Raw genomic sequence first — 26844 nt, 5'->3', positions numbered from 1 at the left:
GGTGTGCTCGAGCAAGCCTTAATGTTAGCTAATATGTGTTAGCTAGCTAATTTATGGTTAATGGTAACTATCAATGGTGACCAACTTCAAAAAAGTTTTGCAAATGTGGGATTTGTGCTGTGGCAAATGTGTTGTTTTTAAACAGTATTTTTCAGTTTCGAAAGAAACTTTAAGGATAAAGAGCAGTTTGTTGGCTTGCAAAGCCGATTAACTGCCCCCACCTCCAGAAAAGAGCAGCACACATCCTCTTTCTCAAGCTTTTCTATAGGACTCTCCGACACTGTCTTCCATGTAGTCGATGAGGCAGTCCAGAATGGGGCCAACAGATTTTAGACTTTCCTAGAGTGTTTTCTAAGGGAGAAAAGTTACAGTCCATGTCCAGACAATTCTGCCTGTTTTGCTCATTTAGGTACAATGGTAATAACTGTTCAAATCACCGCACATGTAAAAACAACCTCAGCTTTGTGTAAAAGAGTGTGTACTTGTGTATAATGTGCTTGGTTTGATTATGATGGATATGCATAACAGGATACAACACAGTCTAATCAAATTTAATTATTTGTAATTTGGGAGGTGAGCTGGTGCCTGTTCATTCATTTAGTGACAGTAACACTCCATATATTTAGCAGTTCTTTATTCAAAAATAGAGAGTAGTTGGGATATTTACTATTTAGTTAGGTTTGCCATAAACAGTGAGACAGTGGGGGGTGGGTATTACAGTATTTCTCAGTCAGGGGAGGGCCCAAGGAAAATATTTGCCTAACAATGCTGGGTCTATAGATAAATAAATAAAATAATAAAATAGAATATAAAATTCAGCCCCTCTTCCTGCCTCAGTAATTTTCAGACTGTTCCCCTAAATGTCAAGGATGACATAATATCAAGAAAAAAAAATCTTATTGGAAGGATGATAAAGATTCCACAGTCCCTATCTAACCAAATAAGAACCCCTTTTTATAATTGCAGCAGTTACTTGTTTTTTTAAATGTGTAAAGTTAACTTATTCTGATTCCTGTTATCACAGCACTTAAAGGAACAATTTCTTTTGAGCCAGTGCTCCTGGTATCAGTCACAGCCACTGGCTGTTTTTAGTCACACATCTGTTTTTAGCCACAGCAACCCCTAGGCTCCCAATTCCTTAGAAAAAAGGATTTCAATATATTCTTATGCTGTGAGAATTTTGAAATTTGGGGAAAAGAGAGCACTGGTTTCCGATTGTACAAGTTATCAGCAGATATCCTCAGTTGTAACTGAATCGGTGTCTAGGCAGCAGGATCTGTAGTTGGTATTATAAACCCAAGCAAACACAAGCCAGCAATACTTGCTGTAGTTTGTGTTTGCTACAGTAAATGTCAACTTTTCACCAACATAGGAACTTAAAAAGCACAACAGAAAAGTTAGTGTGAAAGTGTGAAGGTGCTTGTTAAGTTCTTGCTTGCAATATAATGTTTTGAAAATGACAGAGAAAGAGTTGGGGAGGATGGGGAGGGGCTGCAAACATATTTACATGACGAAGACTAGAAGAATCACATTACTCGGATGCATCTCAACGTGCTGTAATATGGAGGAGCAGACGCGTACCCTGGAAACAACTTGCTGACACTGCCATGCCTAATCCTCCTCCGTGGGTAGGAGAAACATGTATTTTGCCATTCATCATTAGCATAATAAGCCAGCACATGGCACTTGGCTGTTTTGCATAAATAGTACACCCCAGTTTATGATTATAAAGAGACCCTGGGGCCAACTAGCCTCTTTATTCAATTAATGAATAGTTAATATATTTAAATTAGTCCTGCCTGGTCAATTTGAATCAGTGTGTTGTACAGACATGAAGAAATACAAATGTGTTTTTCCAGTGAGCGACATCTCTGAAATTTAAAAGTATAAATCAGTGTGAACTTATAAAATCAGGGTTGTATTAGAAATGAAGAAATCACATTGATAAGAGACCTACACCTCACAACCTTGAACTGCAAGCAAAAATTCTATTTTCTGTCACGTATAATATAGATATTTAAACTTCAGATGTGGTGCTAATCTCACCCGGTAAGATTTCCACCATTTTACTGTTTTAAGATGGGACAGTAGTGTCAGTTCTTTGCAGTATAGCCTGTGTGTTGAAGGTTACTGAGAAGTTAGGATTAATCTTAAACAATGGCAGCACGGCTGAACAATTGCAGGCATTAACATGCTGGAGAGAGGAAGTAGATGGAAATAGTGGCTTTCAACATGAATATTTCACTGAGGAATAGGAAGGGGAGGGGGCTGCAGCTACAGGGGTGTTCAGTTAACCATGAGATTACACACACTGCAGAAGGCATTTGGTTAATGTAATTAAGAAAACCCTATGGTGGGAGACACAGAGCATTAGTGTCCAGGATATCCAGTTCTGCTGTGGCCTCTTCCTGCCCCATGCTCCCAGCCTCAGACTGGATTTATCTTATTTATGTTTTTTTAAGCTTAAACAATTCATCTGAACATGAATATTTAAAGTTGTTGTAAATCAATGAGACCATACACTGCTAATTGGAAGTGAATTTGACAGTCACGAATATGCGATGTTTCTTTTTTAAATTGGTGTCTGCACCTGATGCAGATCCTACACATTTCATTCAATAGTAAAACATTTTTTTAAAAATCCAGTCTCTTTTTAAAGCTTTTGAACAAATGTGACCCTGTTTTTGCTGCTTTGCTGTCAAAGCTGAATTTGTTGCTCAGGCATCTGACCATATGAGGTAAATTTAAGAGTAAAGTTTGCTCTGTCTGTCAGCTGCAGCTCAGGGGTTAGTAGGTTCATCTTCTTGTTTGAATTGAGCCTCCCCTCATTACAACTTTGAGCCATGAAGAACAAAGAAAGAAAAAAAAATCTAACATATATGATAATTTAAATGTTGATAATTGATGGAACACACACAAACTAAGCACTGTGCCAAAAATGAGGATCATGATGAAAAAAAGTTTCATCTGTAATGAAATGTGCTCGTAGCCAGACAAGTCCCATTTGCTGAATGATATTTAAAGCCGAGCACAGCTGCAACAATTAGTTGTTTAACTGATTAATCGATTGGTGGAAAATAAATTGGTGCTTTTGATAATCGATTCATCATTTTAGTCCAAGCAAATCAAATGCATGTTAGTTTCAGCTTCTCAAATGTGAGGATTTGGTGCTTTTCTTAATCACATAGTATGATTGTAAGCAGAATAACTGATGGTTTTGGAGCATCAGTTCAATAAAACAACATGGTGAAATATGATGGGAATTTACCACTATTTTCTGTAGTTTTATTAAATGGGAAATTACTTGACTTCACATTAATTGATTATTTGATATTGTGATAATTGTTGAGAAAACGTTTAAAATTGCCTAAAATGTATCTCAGGAACTGTTGAGTGAAAGATAAAGATAAGGCCTGTCAGGATCATCTGTTTGTATGAGAGGGAATTTACGACTGACCTTTGCAACAACATATCTCTTAATTTATTACTTCCTTTATATATTTCCCACAAAGTTCATTTGCTCCTATTTTGCCTTCTTCCGTGTTTTAACAAATCGTTGGTGGTTGCAATGTGTTCTTGGGATTTCCCTGTGCTTTTCTTAATTAATATGATTGTTTTTGGCACCTTTTCTACCACGGTTTTCCTTCAGGTTTTGGGGATGGTGTGGGGGCTGGTGTGGGATATTGATTTGCCTGAACAATAACAGGGAATATGGAGTCTCTCATCACACAATTACTCTCCACAGTTTCCCTCTCCCTGGTGAATTTTCATAGTTATAATAACTCACCGCCCCTACTATTCTGGATAGATTAATAAACTTCTCATTGCTGCCACATAGGAGAAAAGAAACCTTTGCTCTGTTTAATGACAACTGTAAAGTGGAGGCAATCATGGGATGCCTCCCATGACATTTCCCCGTTCCTGTCCGCTCCACTTATCTTAGACAAATGGCCGTGCCAGGCCACTATCGAGATGAAGCGTTTTCCCCGAGTCATTACGTCTGTCACCGGGGCCATTTCCATATTGAAAAATCTGAAACAATAAACGACGCCTGAGCCTTTAATAACTGTGAAGGAATCATATTTGGAAAATTGCATTGAAGCAATAACCTTTTCTCCCTGTAATTAGATGACAGAGAGGTCCTGGTTTTAATTAAGTCAGCAATTTATAGTCGCACAGCCATACCTCAGCGTGCTGATTAGTATAGGAGGGATCACAGAACAGCGTTGCCTCAATTTGAACAGATTTGATCTAGTAATTACTGTGTTATATGGCAAAGGCCGCAGCAAGTCTCAGACTCAAGACTTTGTTGATGCAGTGCTCTGTGAAGCATGGCCCTTCCCATCGTTACTCGAGCTGCAAATATGTGGCGAGCAAGTGTCTGTCTGAATAGGTCTTCAAAGGGGGTCATCAACAGAGGACATAATGTTTGAGGAGGCATATTAAGGTGGAATTGTGAATGTGACGCCCTGTGTGTGTGTGTGTGTGTGTGTGTGGGTGTGGGGGTTTGTGCTAGAAGGGATTTGTTTGGGCACAGCATCATTTTATGCCACTGCTTAATTGATCCACTTGGTCACTGTTAAACGTTAACATTTTCACAAGGGGGCAGAACAGTTAAGGATGCTGTTTTAGTGCTGTGTTAATAAACATGGCAATTTACTGTCAATTTATGTCCTGACAGGTCGTAATGAAGACCATGAAAAGAAGATTAGCTGGAGCTGTTAGAGTAGACCGTCTGGGGACTGTCATCATGAGACTGTGGGGACCGGTGCTTGTTGTGTGAGCTGGCACCCTCCGGCTCTCTGTAGCCATCCAGATGATTGACATCAGTGGTCCAATTTTAGGGGGAAAAATGGTACATTTTTGTTTCCTCTTTTGGGAATTTGACATTTACCACATTATACAGACTGGTATCTATAGGCAATCAGAACAATAACATGTGGCAGCCCCCCTGACACATTGTTAGTGACATCAAACACATGCTTGTGATCTGTGCTGCTAATTTTGTTAGCTTGTCTGGCTAACCATAGCAGCACCTATACGTATATTTTTTCTTACTGTTCAGTGCTTATTTGCTCTTCCTCTTTGCCTCATATGTTAGTAGTTGTGGCTTAGAACATTTAAAATAAGTCACACAGCCATCCAAGGCAGTGAATAAGGCATACAAAATCATGAGTGGCAGTAAAGCCAAAGATTTAACAATGCAGTGACACTCAAAAAAACAGCTGTGGGGTCTGGGATTTTAACAAGAAGCTGCTTAGGGGCTAAGGTACTGGCCTTGAACCAAAACACCCTTTGTTTGTGTCAAGCCGGGGATCTTTGCTACAGACCATTCCCCATCTCTCCCCCCTCATTGTCATTTATCTGTTCCTAAGATCTCTAATAAAGGCATAAAAATCACCCAGAACACTTTGAATAGCAACTTATAACAGGAAGTGAACACACCTGGTAGAGATCAGACAAACAGTGCATGGGGGCTCCTGCAGGACCTCTCCCAATCTAAAATGCAAATCCCACAGGCCTAATGGGAGAATGGGGTTAATTATTTCTGGAGGATATCTCCGATTGGGAAGAGGGGCTCCTCAGCCCCTAGATCTTCCCTCCATAAAGGTCATACTTCACAATAAGAGAGCAATGCATGTGTTGCTCCTCTGAGGACTTCTCATCCCCTCCCTCTGAACATCTAATTCGATCTCCTCCCTTAAATCAGCGTAACTATATCGCCTGAGAACAAACCCCCCAGAACACACTGGGACATTAAGTGCTAATACTAAATGCCGTCCCCAGGCTCTGAATCATCCATAGATCTGTGACAAAGCGCCCTCAGAGGCGACGGGGTCTGGTGCTAAATGTCCGCCACTGGCTAAATGTCATTTTGTGTGCTGATGCCGGATGCTAAAGACTCTGTCTCTAGGCCTTGGCTGCGTGACTGTGGCCTGTGATTTATGGGTCATCATTTGGGTGACATTTTCCTCTGGTCCAACATTCTAGTCAGTTGGCATTACAATACTTTCTTTACACCTTCCCTGCACTGTGGCATGTTTGAGGGAAACTGTGCACAAGTGTGTGCACGTGCCACTTCCAGCCTTTGTGCTGTTTGCTGCAGGGTTTTTCTGTGGCAGGAGGACTCTTTTGGTAGTGCTGCCACAGAGATCTTAATACTATGTGATGTAAATAGGTTTGTCTCCGTGGTCTAATGACCCTAATTCTTCTCAGAGCACTGCATCAAGAGATCAATATCAGATCTACGAGCAATTGGCATGATAATTGAAACACTGTAACAGAGGAAACCAAGAAACTGAATATCAGTGCTTTGTCTGTACTACAGCTTGTTTTTCTTCTCTTTAGGTTATCAACAACACCCACAATCACTCTTCACCGACTTGCTTCTCCACTCCTCTATCCAGGAGATAGGGTGGTGGAGTGTTTTTTGGCTGCAGAAAGAGTGTCTCCCCCTGGGCTGCGGCGTGGCTCCTGTCCCCTTCTCTCCCTGCAGCTGGAGCTACCAGAGCCAGATGCTACGTAGCTCCACCACCCTCTGTCCCCCCTTTCTCTCTTCCAGGAGGATGGTGCCCAGAGAGGAGGATGACAAACGCCTCTGCCTCCTCTTACTGACGGTTTTGGACGACCTGACTCCAGCCCCGCACTGTTCCAACCGCCAGCACAAGATGTTGACTTAATGGAAGGGGGTTGGCTGTGGATGGGCCCATATGCGTTTGTATTGGGAAAATATGGCAGGGTGGTATGTGTGTGTGTGTATCTCTGTATATCTGTGTATTCACTGGCATTGTGTGTGTGTGTTTGTGTGTGTGTCTGTCTGTGTGTGCGCCTGTGTGTCTCTTCACCTAGCCCAGACTGCCTACATCCATCATGCCATGGCGCTCTGGCAGAGAGTGGGACTCAGACAGCTTCACTAACACACGGTCAGTTAAATTGCCTGTTAAATTGTCCTGGTCCGTAGCTATCTTAGGTGTAGATAAAAACACTGCACTTAAAGCCTGCACTTAAAGGCAGAAATTGTCAAGTAAATGCCAGCCTCCCTCCATGCATAGAGAGAGAAAGAGAGGGAGAGAGGGAGAGACAGAGATCCTCTGAGGGAAACACATTTCCATTACAAGACAAAATACTGTGGGACACTGAGGGGAATTTATGTGCGTCTATTGTAGATGCTACAGGGTTGTTTCACCTACTTAAATATCAATAATCAAGCATTAAATTATGCAGATATTAGGAACAACAGTATATTATAGTTTACTGTATATTCCAATGTCTAGGCAATTCCATAGGAGCCCATATATTGGCCACATGAGCTCCAGTCCCACCTGATCAATAGTCTAAATTATGCAGGAGCAGCAAAACCTTAATACCTCTTCATCAACCTTCACCGTGCTTCCCTTAATGATTAAAACAACGGTCTCAATCCAATACCTTTGACATTTCTCTCCATGCAACCAGTTGGAAAATTAAGTCTCATTCTTTTAACATTACTGTGATATTAAGGGTAATTGCCAGTTTCCTTCTTGTGTACCTGGACCAGAAAGCTTTAGAGAACGGCTCCCCTGTAATCAGTGATGTAAAGAGAAAAGGTGTGTTAGTTAGAGCTGTGGTCAGTGTTCATAAGGCAAAATGGAGTGCATGAAGGGAAACTCAGTCACATGTTCACAGAAACGTTCATTTGTAATCTAAATATAATGCCTTATATCAGCTTTAGCCTTCATTTAGATTTTGAAAATTTGACCCGGTTTTGTAAGACAGGTAAAATCTAGATTAGTCCGGTGTTGTTATTCTCCATCGCACCACTGACTGAAACTCAGCGGCCTGTGTAAGGAACTTACACTTAGTTAAAAATTAGGCTCTAAAATATTTTGTAGGTTTTGCTTTGGCCCTGGATTTGGCCCCCAAAACTCAAACTGGCAACCTTTGTGTGTATTCATATTCATTTTTAAAGACTAATAGTTATTAATTATTTACACTAATTATATATTAATGCTCTCGAAAATGACTTTGTTATCTCTGGGATCATGAAAATTATGATTCATGTGCATGGCTAATGGGACTTAACCTGACACAAAAACGTTTTAAAATAGTTATAGTCTGACACACACGGGTCTGGATTGTAGTAGATAGAGATTGTTTACTCTTAAACATGTCTGTCATTTTTATTGTATCAGATAATGTGTCAGATGTTATCCTGTATTTAAGGCCTCATGCTGTGCCATTTATATCAATATTAGAACCTTAATAAGTCGATGGATAGCTGTAGTCTCCCAGCATAAGCTAGGTGATATGAGAGGTCATACCTATTGACATACCACTGAACTACATACGTACATTAACTGCGTCAATGAACAATGTGTGACAATGACTGTAAAAACATCGATATATGTCAGCAGCCACTGTGATGTTAATGTTTGCATAATCCCATAAAAATATTTTCATTTAACAGCTCCATTGCCTAACACAGAGAACACATCATCTAATGAGCTGTGATAGCACTTGTAAAGTTACATTTGTTCTCACACCTTGCTCATTTTGATTTATGGTGGGAGAACCATCTTTGATAAGAATTAAAAAAAAAAAATCAGAAAGCTGAATCAGCAGTGAAATAACTGTGTTCAGAGTTAATTTCACTAAACGTTGTGACTCTACGTGACAGTAAATATAGATCAGCAATAAAACTACATCCTCACAATCTGTGCCCCCTCCTGACCCTCATCCAAACATTAAAAAAATGAAATTACAAATGTTTTCTTTTAATTCTATAACATGATTTATAGCAGAACTAAAACCATAGCTACAAGGCTCAAATAGTCAAAATAATCATCCAGCAAAATGTCCACTTCACCTGAAAACAAACAGTGCCAAGTCACTTTTGTTCAGCAGAGTGCACATCAACCCAGCAGCGTGTGTCGATATAAAACATCATCACTGATGGGTCTGTGTTTCGGCGCTAGGGGGCAGAAAAGCTCCACAAGTGGCGATGATGGAGTAGCGTGGCCGGCAGTGGGACTTAGAACTGCTGCAGCACACACAGGCCAAGTTTTCTACTGTCTCTTATCATCTGAAAGATGGTTTAGTAACAGTGTGGTTGTGGTCTGTTTTAAGAACTTGAGATATACTTGGCTCGAACTTGTTTGTGCTTTTATTGTGAAGGTCTGCAGAACTGGCGCAGACTCTGTTTCGTCTATAATTACTTGTTAATTGAAGGCCTGTCCGGCCCACCGAGTACGCACAGGTCACCGTATCAGCCATGTGTGTGATTTAAGTGAATTCTTTCAGCAGTTACTTATATGGCAGTCCCATATAAAATAGTGCAACCCTGTCACAAAACATCGCAGTATAACTATATATTCGATCGCTCTTTGTCAAAGTGATATCTCAGTTGTTACAGTAGATTAAGAGTTACGCAGCTCCTACTCTATGTCTCTGCATCAGGTGTATAAGGACTGTTATTTTTGTCTCGGGGAGCTGGTGTACTTGCATGCGTGCTTGTGGGAGAAAGGTGTGGGGACGAACCGAGTCTTGGAGTCTTGGAGTTCTTTTTGTTCACATGTCAAACACTCTCCCTCTGTCGTCTACGACGCTTCCTCTCTCAGGTCTGGATCTTGACTCGTTTTCAGGTCTGCCATTTGTTCAAGGAGATGTGGCGAGGTCGAGAAGCCAAAGTGCAACCACCTTGTATAGGGCCCTCTCCAGTGGTGGCTGAGCAGGCAGGGAACTTTGCGGGGGCTTTTTTGGCTAAACGTCTGCCCATCTGCTTGCCCATCTGAAGAGAGGGTGGGGGCAAATCTTAACTTTCACCGTGCAACTTATGGAGGAAGTCTCTTAGTGTGTGAGAGCGCGCGCGTGCGTGCGCAAGAGAGAAAGGGGATAAGTGGGGACTGACTGAAGGAAGGAAGGAGAATTCATAACCACACTCGCCACAGTTTTAATGTATTTTGTATGACGTGGTCCGTGTGATTGGTTTTTGTAAACAGGATTGTCAGGAGCAGCTAGAGGTTCCACTGATGATATTCCAGGTGCACTTTTACGCACGACATACACGCTAAATATCAGTTTCAATATCAAACCTGTATTCTACCTCGAAACATCCATGAGGTTTTTCTCATTTCTGGTTTCATTTTTATAACGCGCCAGCTTGGATTAACGATCAATATCCGTTGACAAAAAAAAGTATCTTTTAATTAATTTGAAATCTAATTTAATATCCAAACGCGGCTGCCTCTGAGTGGAACGAGAAATAATAAGTGATGCAACTTTTACGCGCGGTTTGAACCGCACTGTTGTGCGTGTATAGTGATAATGTCGAGCCCCCCCCCCCACACTGCCCCCACCCGCGTTCTTGTTTGGACCCTCGGATGTCGGGCTAGTGCGCAGGCATCACACTAATGCAGGGTGACCGGGGGGCTCTCTCCTGCGACAAAACCCTACAGCTGTCCTCAAATCAATACATGTCAAAGAAATATGAAAACAAACTCCCGGACCGCCGCGTAAATGGGAATGTCCCTCTGATCTCAAATGAGGGGTTAAACTCTGTATTGTACAGTGGAAATTATAAACTCGTCTAACCTGCCTGTACCTACTGGAGGGAGCAGAGTTTATAATCTGACATAAATATATGTTTGATAGTGTTTAAACCTGGTGCAAGTTACAGAAGAACAGAATAGTTTTTGCGCAGCTGACTGGTTCTTGTTTATATTCTGTGTTGTGATGTAGCCGCCAATCATAGTTTAACTATCATTATTTACTGAATATCACACGTATGCATAAACTACTGTGCGCGTCTTGATTTGTGAAACCCCCCACCCCACCCCCCTTCCTTTTTTTGCACCAACGCAGGAGGAGGGTTGCATCTGTTAGGGTCCAATGTTAGTCTTAATTACTGGCCTTCATGTTCTCCATGGCCCTCAACCGTCTTTAATTAAAACCTTGATTAGGGGGGAGGAGGTCTTGGGCAAGACTATAACCAGATGGGTTTCCAGCAATAATAATAAAGACTTTATCCGCGGCCGCTGCCGCTGCTGCTACTGCTGCTGCTGCCTGTGTGCCATAAAGCGCAGAGCTCGCTGCTCGTCCGTATCAAAGCACTGCGAGCAGAAAGAGGCTGTTAATTACGCCGGTAATTACTTGTCTAATTACGGTTCGCTTGTGATTAGATTTAGAAACGTTTCGTGGTCTGGTACAGAGGCCTTTTTGTAGCCAGTATGTAGGCTTAACACTGTATAGGCTGAAATGTAGTGTGTATCCTCAGCGGGGTGCTGCTGAATAACCAGCCCATAAAGGATGGAGTGAATAAGATCAATAGTGAGGCACTGACCCGAAAATTATCTTTATTTTTCTCCGAGAACTCCTCAATAATCTACATGTACAAGGTATAACAAAGTGTCTCCGGAATAAGTGGCAAACATGTTGTCAAACACTAATTTCGCAGCTTTCCTTTCCCCCTGTCTGCGTGATATTTCGTACACTTTCCCCCCTGTCCCCTTCCTCCAGAGTTTGTGAAGGCTTTAGTGAGCTTTTAGTGAGCTCTAGTGAGCTTTCTTAAAAGCAGTGAAGAGGTCAGCTTGTGTCACATTTTAACGACGAGCTTTTTCATGACCTTTCAGAGCCTCTGGATCTCCATCTAACTCACATTTTTAGTGTTTAAAAGAATATTTGCGAGGGGTTAGAAAAAAGCCAAATCAATAATGCATCCTGACATATTCTGCAGAATGGCGTATTAGCGATTTAAGATTCGCCACATTATGAATATATCTTGCCAATGGTCTGAAAGTCATTATGAGTGCGCGCAGGCACGCCGCCGCCTTTATATTCAAGACAGAGAAACTTGCAAATAACAATCAGTTCAATTATCCTCAAAATATTTACTCCAGGATAGGATTTGTCATCCAGACACGGAGAAGGAGGGAGGGGAGGAAGAAGAAGTGATTTCTTGCTGCACTATGTGCGTCCATTTTCCAGACGGTTTGTCGTCGTTATTGCCTGATTTAGTGTGTGTTGTTTTACATAGCCCCGGTTATCTGTGTGAGTTCACGTACAGCGTTTGTGCCGCTGCATCCATTTATACGTATCACACAGATCTGCGTTGAGTTTGTCACATTTGGTGTTTTATGTTCCGTCTCCTCTCTTTGCTCGGAGCTATAGGGTTGTTTGTAGAAGGTCCCACTGGCCCGTGCGTCTTGCTGGCATCACATACGCATTTATTCGGGCATTTTAACATTTAGTTTTTGCCGTTTTGCGCGCAAAAATATATTCTATCTATCTATCTATCTATCTATCTATCTATCTATCTATCTATCTATCTATCTATCTATCTAATGGAATATATAAATTGTGTGTGGGTTCTGCAGTATGTAGCCATGTGTGCAGCGGTGTGCAGTATGATTACCTCTCCTCCTCGGATCCTCTCTCGCTGCTTCTCTGCAGCAGGTGTTCCGGCCTCTCTGACCCTGTGCAGAAAAGTGGCCAGAGGCCAGGTGAGGCATGGTATTAGTGAAATTATGTCCTATGTTTTTTGGTTTTTTTTTTTAACGCGCGAATCCCTCCACCCCCTCCATCAGGAGAGAAAGGAGCAGGGGGCCGAGCGAGATCTATACAAACGACCATCACCTGTCACTCACCGTGAATTTGTGGAATGTGTGGTGAGGTGAGCCTCTAATGCCAAGTAACGAATCGCTGCCATCATGTAGATACTAAACTCACCTATTCCGAGATGGCACGCGAAATGTCGTTATAGTTTTATTCATAATATAGTGAGTAAGAGAGGTGTGTGAACGAGACCGCTGCTTTCACTGCCTCGGTTTTTCTGAGTCAGCTGATAATGCATCGCAGAAATCATTGTGTGTAAAGAGAGAAAATAGAAAGTTAGAGCAGATCAACACGGGGCTTCATAGACTGGGAAACACAGCTGCTTAGAACAGCCACAATACGAGATACACCAAATAAATATAAAGCGGCTGGAGAGTCTCTAATACAAAGAGTATGAGCAGCACGGGTTAGTTAGAGCCCATGCAGCATCAGTCCTGCCCTGGGGATTATGTATCATGACCATAACTACCATACCGTGTGTTGGCTATATCGCACACCATGAATTACACAGAAGAATGCACAACCTCAGCGCTCAACGTGATTCACAAAAATCATTAAGATCACTGCTCAAACACGAGTAATGTGGAGAGGGTGGGGACCCACACAGTGCAGACCACTTACAGAATCTGTAACAGGTGAGAGGAGTTACAGTTCAAATACACGCTTTAAAGATATGTGTCAGTGTGAAGGGGGCAAACACGTTAGGGCAACAATGTTGGTTACAGGAGGCTGCTGCACTGACACACAACCTACAAAGTGCGTTCATAGTCTTCAGCACTGATAGAAATTATGTTAAATTTCTAATATTAAACTGACTAACAGGAAAATATCCTTCTTATATAACACTTGAACATTAAGAGAAAACATCTGCTTACACGTGGAACACCTGCCTTTATCTGTTAGTCAAGTAGTTGATGGTTAAACATCGGTTTTAGCGAAATGAAAGCAGATACCCTCTCAGATATTCTCACTTTTTAACATTTCTAATCAGATTTTTTTTTTAATCCTCCAACTGTTGTTAAGATTTGCTCTTCACAAATTTGTGACTGGACATGTTGGAGTCACTAGAAGCCAGTTTTGCTTGAATTATTTCTCAGTCAACTTAAGTCTAATCACTCTTTGAAAGCAATAACACAAACTCCCAGGGTCGAGTTGGTCTGTTAGCTACAAAATCATAGGTGTTATATAGATACAGTCGTCATTGGTGGCGCTGAATCCAGGCCAACACCCTTTAGCTGATGCGTAATTTACCTCGCCGTGCGTAATTAACTGCGTCGCCGCCAGACCCCCGGTATGTGTAACACTTTATTTTGAACGGTGCAATACGTTTCCATTAAACGTTATTAAAGCGCAGGGAGTGACGAGCTCTCATTTGTCTTGTCAGGACATCTGACAACCTCGTTAGCTCCCATTTTCCCCTGTCAGCTCACAGCGCGACACGGACACTGACTTCAGCCACTCCTGGCAAGTGAGTGATAAATGCGCCTACTCAGCCCTGCGTAAAACAGCAGCATTATTGTTGCCAGCACGACGCATCAGAATCAATCACGACCAAGCCTGCGTGGCAGGTGTCAGTCTTACGTTTAGTTTTTTTTTTTTTTTTTTTTAAATCCAGCCCACTGTCAATCTTTAATCTAATTTAAAGGGTCATAGATTTAGGGCACAGTATCCCCTCGTTTGGACTTTCTCTCCGGTCTGACTCGGCGAACTGACCATGTGCGCCGCCGCCGTCACAGCCCGCATTTACCGCCGCATATCGGGCCTCACAAGCAGATTAGAGGTGTCGCAAATGGAATTGTTATGAATATTTGTGGGCAAATGGGGGATCTTGTTATTTTGAAAAAAAAAAAAAAAAAACGTCGGAGGGGGGGAGGAGGAGGGGAGAAGAACACTTAATGGCATGGGATCTTTCCGCTCGCTGCACTTTCAGATGCAATTGTAGATCGAAGTCAGACTTGTCACGTTGAGCCAAAGTGAATTCCTAACATCCAGGACGTGCCTGTCTACTCCGGACAAATTGCATCCAATCACCCCGGGGGAATTCGGCTAATGTCTCGATCCAGGGCCGGGGAGCATGGAGAGAAAACAAATCAAACTCTGCACACAGAGCGTGTAGGGCTTATTAAAACATTTCACACAGGGGGAGAAGAGAGAAAAAGAGGGAGAGAGAGAGAGAGAGAGAGATGAGGAGTATATGTGCGCGCGCGCGCGTGCGTTTTAGTTGTGGGGTTTGTGTGTTCGGGGGGGTAATTAGGCTATATTATCTCTGGACACTGTATCTTAAATTGTAAATATCAGATAACCAATCTAAACATCTCTGCTCACTACATGCCTGCTGTGTGAGTGGCAGAGTCAGCAGGAACAGGCCTGACAATTTTACCCCCTCCATGCCAGATCAGGCTCCAATTTCACTAACTTTGGCCCTTTCTTCCACAGTTTCTCAGACTAATATAACCCTATCAAGTTTTTTTTTTTTTTTTACGCGAAAAAGTCACCATGCAGTTAAAAGACACGTTGATGAATATTAGAAAGCTTCAATTAAACGTAGGGCCTATTTCACAGCCAGTTCAAAGTTGAAGTTCAGATGGAACTTACCTCCTCGTCTTCATTGCAATTAATCCTAATTTAGATGGATGAAATACCCCCCCACACCCCACACCCCCACTTTGAACGCAGCGTCAACTGCCGCGTGTGCACCCTCTCGCTCTCTGGTAACGTGCTCGCTCGGGTCCCCTGGACATTTTTCTCTTGTCTGCTACAGCGGCAGTAAACAATAAGCTCATGAGGCGTAGGCTATGGCAGCATAATGTTCTGCATGGCTAGAGAGGGGAGGTCGATCATTACACAATTTGTTTTAAATTTGATCAGTCGGAGCGAGCGAGACATTGGCTTGTTTTTTTTTTCTTCCCTGGAAAATTTCGCACAGGTGGAGTGGAGGTGGGCGGGTGGGCTTCCGTAGTTTGAAGACATTCCTCTGTAATCTCAAGTTTTATACATGTTGTTGTTGCATTGCAGGCTTGTTTACATCCCACGTGTAAGTTAATGTCAGGTACTTAACCTTTACGGAAATGTATGTGGTTGCAAAATATGCATCAGCGGTGAAGATGAAAATCCAGGCAGATATTTACTGAGATTTGTATTTGAGTTGCAAAGTTGTTTCCTTACTTCCATTGAAAATCAGAAACAGCTGTCAATGTGCTTTAGTGTGTGTGAGAGAGAGATAGAGAGAGAGAGAGAGACAGAGAGAGGGAGGGAGAGAGAGGTGGCGTTGTGCAGCAGCGTGGTGACGGCAGAGGGAAAACCGGCTGGACAGATTTGCGTTTACGCCTGATCTGCTTCTGGAGAGCGGGGCTGTGTGGGAAGGGAAAGGGAGCACCTGGCTCGACCGCTGTATCCCATCTCGTTTTATTGACAGCCTGATAAGCAGGGACCCAAGCCGTGCGGTTTCCAGCGCGGATGTCGAGCACCCTGCTGCGTTGCACAGTATCAAGGCCTCTTAATGGCTGTTCCTTCCCAAATAATGGCCCCAAACACAGCCAGTCCTGACTGGCCCGTACCTGCGCTGCCCCAGTCTCTTCCTGAGAGACGAGCGGCGGCGCGGTTGCCCATTTACTCACCGTTCTTGTTCAAATTGACACAAACATCAGAGGTTGTGAAACAGGGTCTTGAGGCTTTTAGCCTGCCTTAGTAAAAGGCAAGCTGAAGCCCCATTACGAGCTACGCGTGGCAACTTTACAGGGCTGTAGAAATATATAAAGGTTTTTAGCCCAGGATAAAACAGTGAATCGTCTGCACGTGGAACTCATGTTTATGATGATGTTTTTAATACATGAAACACAAGTGTGTCACAATGCGCTGTGTAACATCAGAGCCTTGGAGATGGGTCCAGGCCCACAGCCTAATCACATCAGGACGAACAATGAAAGAGATGTTTTCACAGGTTCTTTGAATGGGACTTGCCTGCACCTGTTCTGTCCACACCTGTTGCACAGTGAGCATGCCCAGATTAAAAAACACAACAACAACTACTCATGTCTTAAGACGCTTATAGTCAGTCTGCTCTGTAGTTGTTGTTAGCAGTGGTGATTGTCTTCCTACATCTAAAGTTATATGAACAGTATCTTGCAGAGTTTGCAAAAACTACACCGTCCACGTCTTCTGCGCGACTGAAAGTATTTTACTGTAAGACTCCATTTCAGGATAAGCGCAGGGAGACTCTCCCTATTTCTGACTTTTACTCTTAGAATCACTGGAAACACTTGTTTCTTGAAGGAATCGTCCTTTACTCGGAGGAGTTTTACCGCCTCTAACCACAACCCATCTCTCTTGCCGAAGTGCTCTTGAGCAAGTCGTTGAATCCCTGCGGCGCTGAGTTTCTCTAATCTCTCTATAAAAATCATGGAAACAATTAGTCTACACAGTAGCTCAGTGTAAAGTATCTAGGAGTGAAAACTGTTCGCTGTCTGTCTGAAATTTGAGACAGTTTGGAAAAACAGCGCAGAATTAACTCAAAGCAAAATGAAGTAAAATAAAAGAAAGTAAAATAGAATCAAATAAAATCAGGAGCCTGCAGAGTGAGTCGTTAGCTGTCAGCCCCTGCACACAGCAGCAGCAGACAGCGTTTACTGGGACAGTAAACAGGCCGGTGCGCTCCACATGTAGGGCTACCTTGTGCACTTCCCCGTTCTGGCGTTCCGTGTCCTGTCCAAGGTATGACGTCGTCCCGTCGCTCCAGCCAATCACTGCCAACTTGAGGGCTGATGCTGAAGGGAAAGTTGCTGGTAAGAGCCGCAGATTTTTTTCCACGACTCTCATTGACATTTCAACTCCACGGCGGATCCAGGGGTAGATAAGATTTTTTAAATCGGGACCTATAAAGTTTGTCTGTGGCTGCGACAGCGGAGGAGAGATCCGGGGGAGGGGGAAGAAGAAAAAGAATTTATACGCACAGGATACCGGTCAGACGCGTCTGCTGCCTTTCCTCCGGTGAGTTTGAAGGGACTATATATATTTTTTAAACAGATTATTTTCAGTATTATAAACTCTGGAGATTATCTCTCTGAGAATATTTAAACACTGCAGTGGTGCGCGCTTCTACACTTTGCCAAATTTCCTCGAGCATTTAAAGGCGTAGAGGAAATTTAAAGCAGCAACTTTTGAGTGCGCGTGCAGATTGATTGTAAGCTTGGCGCACGGGCAAAGTTAGGTTAAATATATATATATATATATTGGTTAAGTGCTTGCACGTTTGTTTCCCCTGTGCAGGCTACAGGAGGAGGTGCACACCCACACAGAGCAGCGAGCTGACTTCATTTCTGTTGTCTTTTATCAAACACACATACACAGACATACAGCGTGTAATTAGCGATCTTCACCGAGGAATTAAGCGAACGTCACTCCTTTTTTAAAAAGCGCCTATTATTGTGAACTTTACGCCGGGGGGGAAATTAAAGGCTTCGACCTATACTGTAAACTCCTAAATGTGTGTATGGGATCTGTTCGGCTCCACCCGATCCATCAGCGCGGTGGAAATGACGCTGTCCATCAGCGGAGTAGATTTAAGATTATTAATATTTTTTGGGTTAAATTTTCAGTTCAGTAAGTCTGTGGTCGTGTTGTAAAATAAAATAGTCTTCTAAGTTTTGACAGCAACTTCAAAAAAAACAAAAAAAAAAAAACTACTATAACTAAACCTAGATGGGTGCTGACATGTGTGCCTTGAGGGTTTTTGCATTGATTTTAGTCTAAGAAGGGGCCTTGGCCTAGTAGTTGTACTTGGATTTTTTTTATGTGTTTTTAAATTAGATTTTTGTATTTTGGTCCCATCTACTGAGATGAGCTTCCATGTGTGGGCTATTTTTTAAAAAGTCTCGTAAAGCTAAAAATACAATCTGGTTTCCAAACAGTAGCTGGAGGAGACTTTGGATGCCTCAGGTCCAGGCTCTTGTATGTTTGGATCCAGTGTTTCTTTCTGTCACGCTTGCCGAGCAGCGCTGTGACACCATTAGCCCCGGTGTTTATCCCACCCTTCAGCCTTTTGCCAGGAGAGGGCTTCTGTGGACTGTATACACCTCACTGTGGGTTACACAGTTTCATTCCATTGTCTCCCCATAAACTTCCAAGATCGCGCACTGTGAACGCCGAACTAGTTAAATAAAAATTACATTTGCATTAATGTATCCCTCAACACATCCCACCTCGTGAGGAGGAGGGTGCACCCTAACTCAGTTGGAAATACAGTTCGTTAATGAGCATGTAGACTTACTTTGATGGGACATGTTTAAAAAGCGCAGAGGGTTTGTGCTTGTTGGGCCTTTAGACCATCTGCAAACCTCCTCCTTTTCCTCATGAAACATCATTGTTTTGTCCACGTCCTGGTGGAGTTATGTTTCCTCACGTTCACTTAATGACTCGTCATTAATACAATTAATACCACTTCTCTTCCGGGTCGCGCTCCATGTACAACACGCTTTAAATAAGTAGAGCCAAAAAAAGAGAGTCAAAACACGCATGTGATTGTTAATTTGTTATTTTTTTTAAAAAAAGAAAACAAACAGAAATATAGAATTACACATTGTAAAAGTGCAATTAATTAAGGTAATGTACTCATAAATCTCTATAAATGAGAATAAATGTGACAGTCCGAGGCTGTTTGATGAATGACAGGATCATCTGAACAAGAATACAACTTAGAAATGCAGGTCGATATTTGTGGTGATCATTGTCACAAAATAAACACTATCAATAATAATAATAATAATAATAATGATAATAATATAAACTGTATATGTTGTATTTAATTCATATAACTTGTTACATTTTCATTGATTAAAATTCTATTTGATTTTTTTTTCAACTCAGACTGATTTGTCATATCACATGATAATAACAAGACAGCACACATTACTGTTAAAATGATCTAATACTAGTACTGCTTCTAATAATACGAACAATAAAAATAAAAAATAATATTATAATATTATATAATATAGGCGATTTTTAAAATTTATTTATTTATTTATTTTTTGCTCAGCCGTGCGTAAAGCAGATGTTTTAAAATGTGAGGCCTGTAAATGATGAGTTTTGATGCGCAGCAGGTAGAGTTGGGATTTGTGGGAGGTAATAACAGGCAGCACTTACAATGTGCGTGCACTAATGTCCTGAAACAAAAGAAAACAAACAGATTTTAGTGGTGTTTCTTCCTGAGGGAAAAACTAACCCACGCCTTCACTTCTCCAAAAAAAAAAAACAAAACAAAAAAACAACATAAATTTAAAATTAGCGGGATATAGGTCAAATGCTCCAATTTTCCTTTTCAATATCTCCATTAATCAGAGGGATTTGGCAAAGCCTCTCTTTATTTGCTGTATGCAATGTTGGAACAATATTGTAACATCCTCTAATAGATCTCCCCAGATGTCCAGATAAATAAAAGCTGAGTAAACTGTGACCTCCAGTGGGGGATCATCGCAAAGCCAAACAAGTATCAATATTTTTTTTAAGTAATAATGTTTGCAGAAAAATAACACAACAAAACTAATTGGAAACAATTTCTAGCAGCTTTATGAATTAACTCAGAAAGATTTCTATCAGCCTGTAAAGGGTAAACTGTAATCCTAAATAAAAGCTATAAATTAGGTGGGTTTACCCTCCACTACATCCCCTTTCCCTGCCCAAAAACAATGCCACTGTTTTTCACTGCAGCTCCCTCCCCTTATGTTTTTTTCTTTTCTTTCCTCCTTTCTTTCTTTTTTTGTATTTAAAAGTTTCTAGAGGGGTACAAATGCCACAATGCCTCAGGGGAAAATAGCGACCAGATTAGGCTTTCTTTTCAAGGCCTGTGACATTAGTTGCTGCTAATCCGAATTGGGCTAATTGCTTTCCCAACATGGGCATATCCCGTTTTTTTTTAAACTTCTACAGCAATCCACACGACATTACAAAACAAACACAAAAAATACATACAGGAAATACATGATTCCAGCAGGCTTCTTGACCGTCACCTGCTGTAGATGGAGCTGTACAGGCCTACTTGGCATGCGAGTGAAGGTTGTGAAAAACCAGAAATCTCTTGAGAGTGGAGACAACGAATTAGCTCTCGGAGCGGATTTACAGCTTAACCAAAGAAATCAATAACCTACTGGAGGTATTGTTTCCAAAGAAAACTACTTGACACACTCATCAGGGAATCTGTCTTTCAGGGGGGGAAAGGCAGGTTAGTGGTGTGAATTTTTGACAGCTGCAGTCTGTGGCAAGTGTTTGGCAATAACATTTGCACTGCAAAGGTACACCATTAACACAAGAGATAAGTATTTTAACTAGGAGACACGAGGCTGGCGGAGTTTGGCAGCAGAGATCACGTTTTAATATTTGGATGAGGTGTTAAATATTTTTTTTGCAGCATCTCGTTACACACCTGAGCTCAGATTTTGGGTTAAACTCTTTTTAATTTTTAAAAATTCTTTTTCTTCTGACTGAGAACCAGTGGATGGGCACTGAACTTGCAACTGCCCAAGCCACACGCGCTCACTATAGTTGACCGACACGAGGACGCACAGTTCAGTAAACACTGCAGAAGTTCAGCAGGCTCCTCTTTGGTCCTGCAGTCAACAGCCCATATTGTACTTCTCTAGTGTTCTCACACTGCCTCCCTAACTCAGTCAGAAAAACCACCTCCCTCCAAAAGTGTGAAAATAAAAGTAAATTTGGCATAAATAACTCCACCTTCAGTCACTGTAAAATCGTCACCAGGTTCCCTCGTCGCGCGCACAACTCTTATCCGGTGGGGTGACTTAAGGAGGGGGGGGGGGCTCACTCACGCAGTCCCCCCCCTCCAGCACTACCACAGCTGATATAAGCTGCGGCCATTCACGGGGGTAGGCATATAGGGCCTGAGCCACCAGTCTAAGTGAGTAGAAACAATGCGGGGAAGGAGAAACAGATGAATGTGCTCGTTTAGTTTACGGGTTGTTTGATGAAGGAGTATTGGCCAAAGTGTTGTTCCTCACCGCGGGACCCTCGGTGACAGTTTGAGCCGCGGTCCTCTCTCAGCTCATTATCTCGCCGGCCCACTGAGGGCCCCATTCAGGCCGGGCAGTCCCTCTCTCTCTCACTCCCTCTCCTCTTCCTCCCTCCCTCTCCCACCCTCTCTCTCTCTCTCTCTCTCTCTCATTCTCTCTCTCTCTCTCTCTCTGGCAGCGTCGTTTGTCTACTCATTGAACCCATAGTCAGGAATGCGATGGTTGTTAGGGAGCCCTCTTTCACCTCCGAAGTGTTTTATTGATGAGCTCTGACTTCTCCTACTTTTTCACATGTCAAAGAAAGTCAAGTGTAGGCCTCCATGACTTCATTTCATGCCCCCCCTCCCATCCAAAAAACAAGCAATTTCTCTCCCCTCCCCCTGCTTATTCCTGCCCCCCCCCCCTCTCTCTTTTTGCCCTTTCACGCACCCCCTTTTCTGCTTTAGTTCGGCCTCCACTTCCATACAGCCCTCATTCTCTTCTTCCCCCGTCTTCGGTTCTCCTCCTTTCGGAATGAGCGGCGGGGCTCCTCAGTGCCGAGACTGGTGCTGCCCCCAGAAAAGCTCCGGGGTTGTGCGCTCAAACACGGGGCGCAGAGGGGTTGCCTTTGGGGTGCGTTGAGGTGTGCGTTAATAGCCAGTCAATTCAACCGGCGCAGTTTGGGAGCGTGTGGTCATGGCTACGCGGTCATTTGCTTTACTTTTATTTCACGCGTGCTATTTGCTGTCAGTGTGTCGCGGTGAGTGACGTCGCCGCGCCTCGCTAAATGTGTCCATAAAAAGCACCCGAGCTTGGCCTAAAGGCTGCGCTCTTTTACGCATGGTGTTCTTGTTGACAGGAGAGTGGGGGGTGGAGGGGGGAGGCCATTCAGGGGGAAGGTGATACCCAAAAGAATCAACAAAAGCACGTGGTGGCGGACATTTCTGATTGTTTTTAGGGAGGGAGTTAGGGAGGGAGGGCCGTGCAGTTTTCAGACGCAGAAGATCCTCAAAGTCACTCTGCTCCCATTTGCAGCTTTTAGCTGAGAAAAAACTTTCCCCAACTCCGCGCAGCACCAGAGATCCATCCTTAGCATTCTTTCTTATCATCATCATTATTTAAATTATTGTTGTTTATTTTGGAGCAAGCTCCTTTGTGCTTTAAACTGGTGGAAGCTATTTTGAACATTTCGTGTTTGTCAGTGAGAGACCTGCAGGACTGTATTTAGCACGTGGGTGAAAACAAAAAGCAAAACAAAACAAAACACAACACAGAGGTGACATTGTGCAACATGTCCCCAAAACTTTTCGACAGCATTAACTGCACGCGTCCCTGTAACTTTAATGGCGTCGGCTGTCTCGATAATAAAAAGGCACGCTGTCTTTTGAATTTCATGTTACGTGGTCCGTGTGTTCACGTGCAGTGCCGCTCCGCCGCTAGTTTCCGTCCAGCAGCCCCCATCCACCCACCCACCACACACACACACACACACACACATACACACACACTCCTTGCAGCTCTTAGCTAGCCTCAGGTTGGAGGCTGAACATGCCTGAGATTCCCTGCGCGAACCCAGTTCAGCCTGGAAGAATATAGTCCTTCCGTCCAATGGGCATTTCCGAGGCAGTTGCTTCGCAATAGGGCAATATTCAGCAAGTGAGCGCTGGGTATTTGCATGCGTGGGCTGATTAGTGGGTTGGGAAGACGAGGCTCTCTCTCCCTCCCTTTCTTTCTCTCTCTCTCTCTCTCTCGCTGTGGCTCGGCCCCGTTTTCCCGCTTTGGCTGTGGTGCAGGGGGAAGTGTTTATATGGGGGATGATGACAGAGGTCGGGTCGCGCTAATGGGCCAGTGAAGAGCGGCGGAGGGAGGCGAGGCGAGGCGAGGCGAGGAGAGGCTGCACACAGCAGACCAGGAAACACATACATTAATACACTTGTTCCATCACCAATCAGCATAGGTGTGCTCATTCTCTCTTACCCCCACCTCCTTCTTCTTACCACCACCACTCTCCTACTCTCCCTCCCTCCCTCCTCCCCCTCCCTCCCTCCCCCCTCTCTCTCTTTCTCTCTCTTCCCCACTCTCTCTCTTCCCGACTCTCTCATTCGCTCTCTCACACGCCAGCGCACATCCTCGCCAAACTCCGTGCGTCCTGACATCTGAGTTCACTGTCAATCTCTGTCTCCTTCGCAGGGATATCCCCTCCGTCTCCGCCGAAGACCACTGGAAACTAATTTTTCCTCTTCTAAACTTCCCCCGAGAGAGACTGATCCTGGTCGGCTTTCTTTTTTTTTTTTTTTTCCTCCTTCTTTCTGTGGTGTGGACAACTAGGCTGAATAGCCTGTAGTTTGCCAAGGACTTTGACAACGACGCAGGATGCCCCAAAAAGGTGAGATCCTGACTTAAAGTTTGTCTGTGCTGTAAATTCTGGAATTATTATTTGGGACATGCCATATTATTATTATTATTATTACTATTATTATTATTATTATTATTATTATTATTATTATTATTATTATTATAGGTCGTTTATTCTCGGCTGTAGGTTGAGGTTCAGTGGTGAGGTTGTGCTTGTTTTATCGTTTGGACTGTGCAGCCTGTCTTCTGACTGGACTCTCAAAAGTGCGAACAGCCTTTAGCGTCTCTGTCCCGTTTTATCTGCTCGATATTTTTTGGTTTGCTTGTGTATGTGTATGTGTATGTGTATGTGTATGTGTGTGTGTGTGTGTGTGTGTGTGTGTGTGTTGTTATTGTTGTCGTGTTCAGGCCTTACGGATATCTTTACCGCTTATTTATGACAGCAAAAGAGTAAAAAGTCACGTTGGGCCAGGACAGTGATCATCGTGGAGAATGGGGCGCAATGACCCGTTGAGGAAAGGTGTCAGATTGATTCATGCAGCCGAGTCACCCAAGCGCCTTCTACTAAATAAAAAAAGAAAGAAAAAAAAAAAAAGAAAAAAGAAGGAAAGAAAAAAGAAAGGATCCACGAAGCACTTCACTTCGGGAGGCGGCTCGTTGTTTGTGTGTCAGAGAAAATCCAACTTTCCCCCTTTTTATCTGAGCTGCTTTAACCTTTTACTCTAATGACAGCGAGTTAAACCACTTTTACATTTTACCAGCTAGGATAGTTCATACTGGTCACATCTTCACAAGCCTTAAACTAGTAAATAATACTTCAAATAATTTCAGTGATGTGATAAAATAGAAAATTTGGACACAATCTGCTGCTGGTTTTATATTATTTTGCAAAGACGGGTGTGCAAATTAGTAAAACGTGCATTTATTTGCTGCAATTGTGCATTTTTATTTTTGTAATCTTACGGATAAATTCATCATTATTCAGCCAAAGATATAATAAAACTTAAAAAGACTGACAGCAAAAACATACCAGGCCTATTCCTTAGAATATGTTGAGACATGTCATTGTTGAGCTGAAATTAAACCTGTTGGCTACAGTCATTGTAAAAACTAAATCACTAAATACACTATTAGTAATAATGTAGCAAATTTCCAGCAGTCACCTTCAGTTGATATATTCCCTCTGTTTAGCCTCCAGCTTGCACCGGGTGCCACTGTAGCCAGGGCCTTACATAGACTGTTTCTGCATTTGAATGTTGTGTGAGCGCAGGATCCAGCGGCCAGAATAAGCATGTTGAATTAAGACATTGTTGTTACCGGATTACTAAAGGAAAAGAAATGCAGATTAGATCGTAGTTAACCTCAGGAACAACAACGTTTGAGCTTTCGACCTTAAATAAATGATTAACCACTTGGACCTTACATGGGCTGAAAGCTACTTGACTGCCGGTGCGTTTCTCATTTTGCTCTGGTTTAACAGGCTTCTTCTTTTATTTATTTATATTTCCCCACATTCTAACATCAACACCATGACATTAGGACGAGGAATGATGGTGATATCTGCGTAATTTAGTGGTTGTTTACTGGTCATTTAATGTTATGCTAAACAGGCTAACTCAGGCTATGTGGGCCAGTGTGATGGAATCTGAATTTGATTAATGACCGAGCAGCCTATTTGTTAAAACATGAAAGAAAAGCTGCAGTCTAAATGCAATGGCGGCCTTCGTATAGTGCGTGCATCTCACAAAACCAGGGCTCGGACTAAACACAGCCTGTTAGACGTCGGGTATTAGGCCATTTTGCTCTGCACACAACACAACTTTGCACGGAGGGGAGAAAATGAAAACTTCAGACTTCTCCCTCCCTGGCCCCCTTTTTATCTGTTCTCCCCATTCAATGGCTTCTTTAATGCATTTGTCTTTTCCAATTGAGCGCCCTACTGCGCTGTTGTGTCTTTAAACCCGCTTTACAACCCGCACCAGCAGCACAAAATAACCACCAAATATTTATAACAAGAAATTACTTTTTAAAATTCTTTCTGAAGAAAAAAAAAAAAAGTAGGGCAAACAAAACCCACATTCACGCACTAGCGGCACCGGGGTCACGGTCGTGTGTTTGTGTGTGTGTGAGAGAGAGAGAGAGAGTGTGTGTGTGTGTGTGTGTGTATGTGTATGTGTGTGTGAATGGTCCCGGAGGGGGTGGATGCATGCCTCCGGCTCTTTGTATTAATCTGAACTTGTTGGTGTGTTTAGTGGGGAAGCTGTGTGTTTCTAGTCGCGGAGGCCGAGTTTTCGCCCCGGGTTTGAGGTATATGGAGGCAGAGAAAAAAAGAGAAGGGGGTGCATTGTTAGAGTCCAGCAGCAGGCTTTGTACACCAGCTTTGTTACCCCCTCACACACACATACACACACACACACACACACACACACACACGCACACCTCCCCTCTCCTGGTCTGGACTTTTGCAGAGCAGCGAGGCGAGGTAGACAACGTGTGTCACTGTACAGTTTCAAAGGATGAGAGGAGGGGATATCAAGTTTTAGGGGGAAAACGTAGAAACCTCACGCTGAGACGATGAGGGCTGATTTCTTTATAAAAGGCCTTGAAAGACACCGTGCTGTTAAAAGAGTCTCGTCTGGGGTTGGTAGTTAGAATTTACTTTGACAGAGTTAGATGCTACAATACTGTTGTCCCGCGTCAGTTAGTTCATTCACTTTGCTTGGCAGCAACATTCGGGTTAAATCTAAATGAAGATACAGTAGGTTTGAGTGCATCAGTATAGCTGTGGCTGTGCTAATGTGTTGTTTTGCTTTGTCCTATAGGGAGACATTAAGTAGTGAAAACGGCAGATGATTGACTAAATTGTTATAGAGTGGACAGTCAACTCTGTTTCCAGGCAAGT

General features: G+C 42.9%; 1 protein-coding gene across 6 annotated transcripts in view; it reads left to right on the top strand.

Annotated features, from left to right (window-relative positions):
• The window catches only part of pax6b (paired box 6b), a 41745-nt gene that overhangs the window by 1177 nt on the left and 13724 nt on the right, over positions 1-26844 (top strand). For 3 of the 6 annotated variants that reach the window (XM_051077740.1, XM_018667942.2, XM_018667944.2), the window contains exons 2-4: positions 4682-4855; positions 6349-6923; positions 23778-23973. In XM_051077740.1, coding sequence (XP_050933697.1) covers positions 23961-23973 — 13 coding nt within the window. In that variant the 5' untranslated portion in view covers positions 4682-4855; positions 6349-6923; positions 23778-23960. Of the gene's footprint in view, positions 1-4681; positions 4856-6348; positions 6924-17373; positions 17575-23376; positions 23545-23777; positions 23974-26764; positions 26839-26844 lie in introns of those variants that run through there. The other 3 variants (XM_018667945.2, XM_018667940.2, XM_018667941.2) reach the window with 3 other exon arrangements.

This window comes from Lates calcarifer, linkage group LG2, assembly GCF_001640805.2.
Source record: "Lates calcarifer isolate ASB-BC8 linkage group LG2, TLL_Latcal_v3, whole genome shotgun sequence".
In the NCBI taxonomy this organism is placed as follows: domain Eukaryota; kingdom Metazoa; phylum Chordata; class Actinopteri; family Centropomidae; genus Lates; species Lates calcarifer.
Note: the sequence above shows the minus strand (reverse complement) of the source record. Positions and strands in the feature narration are given on the sequence as shown.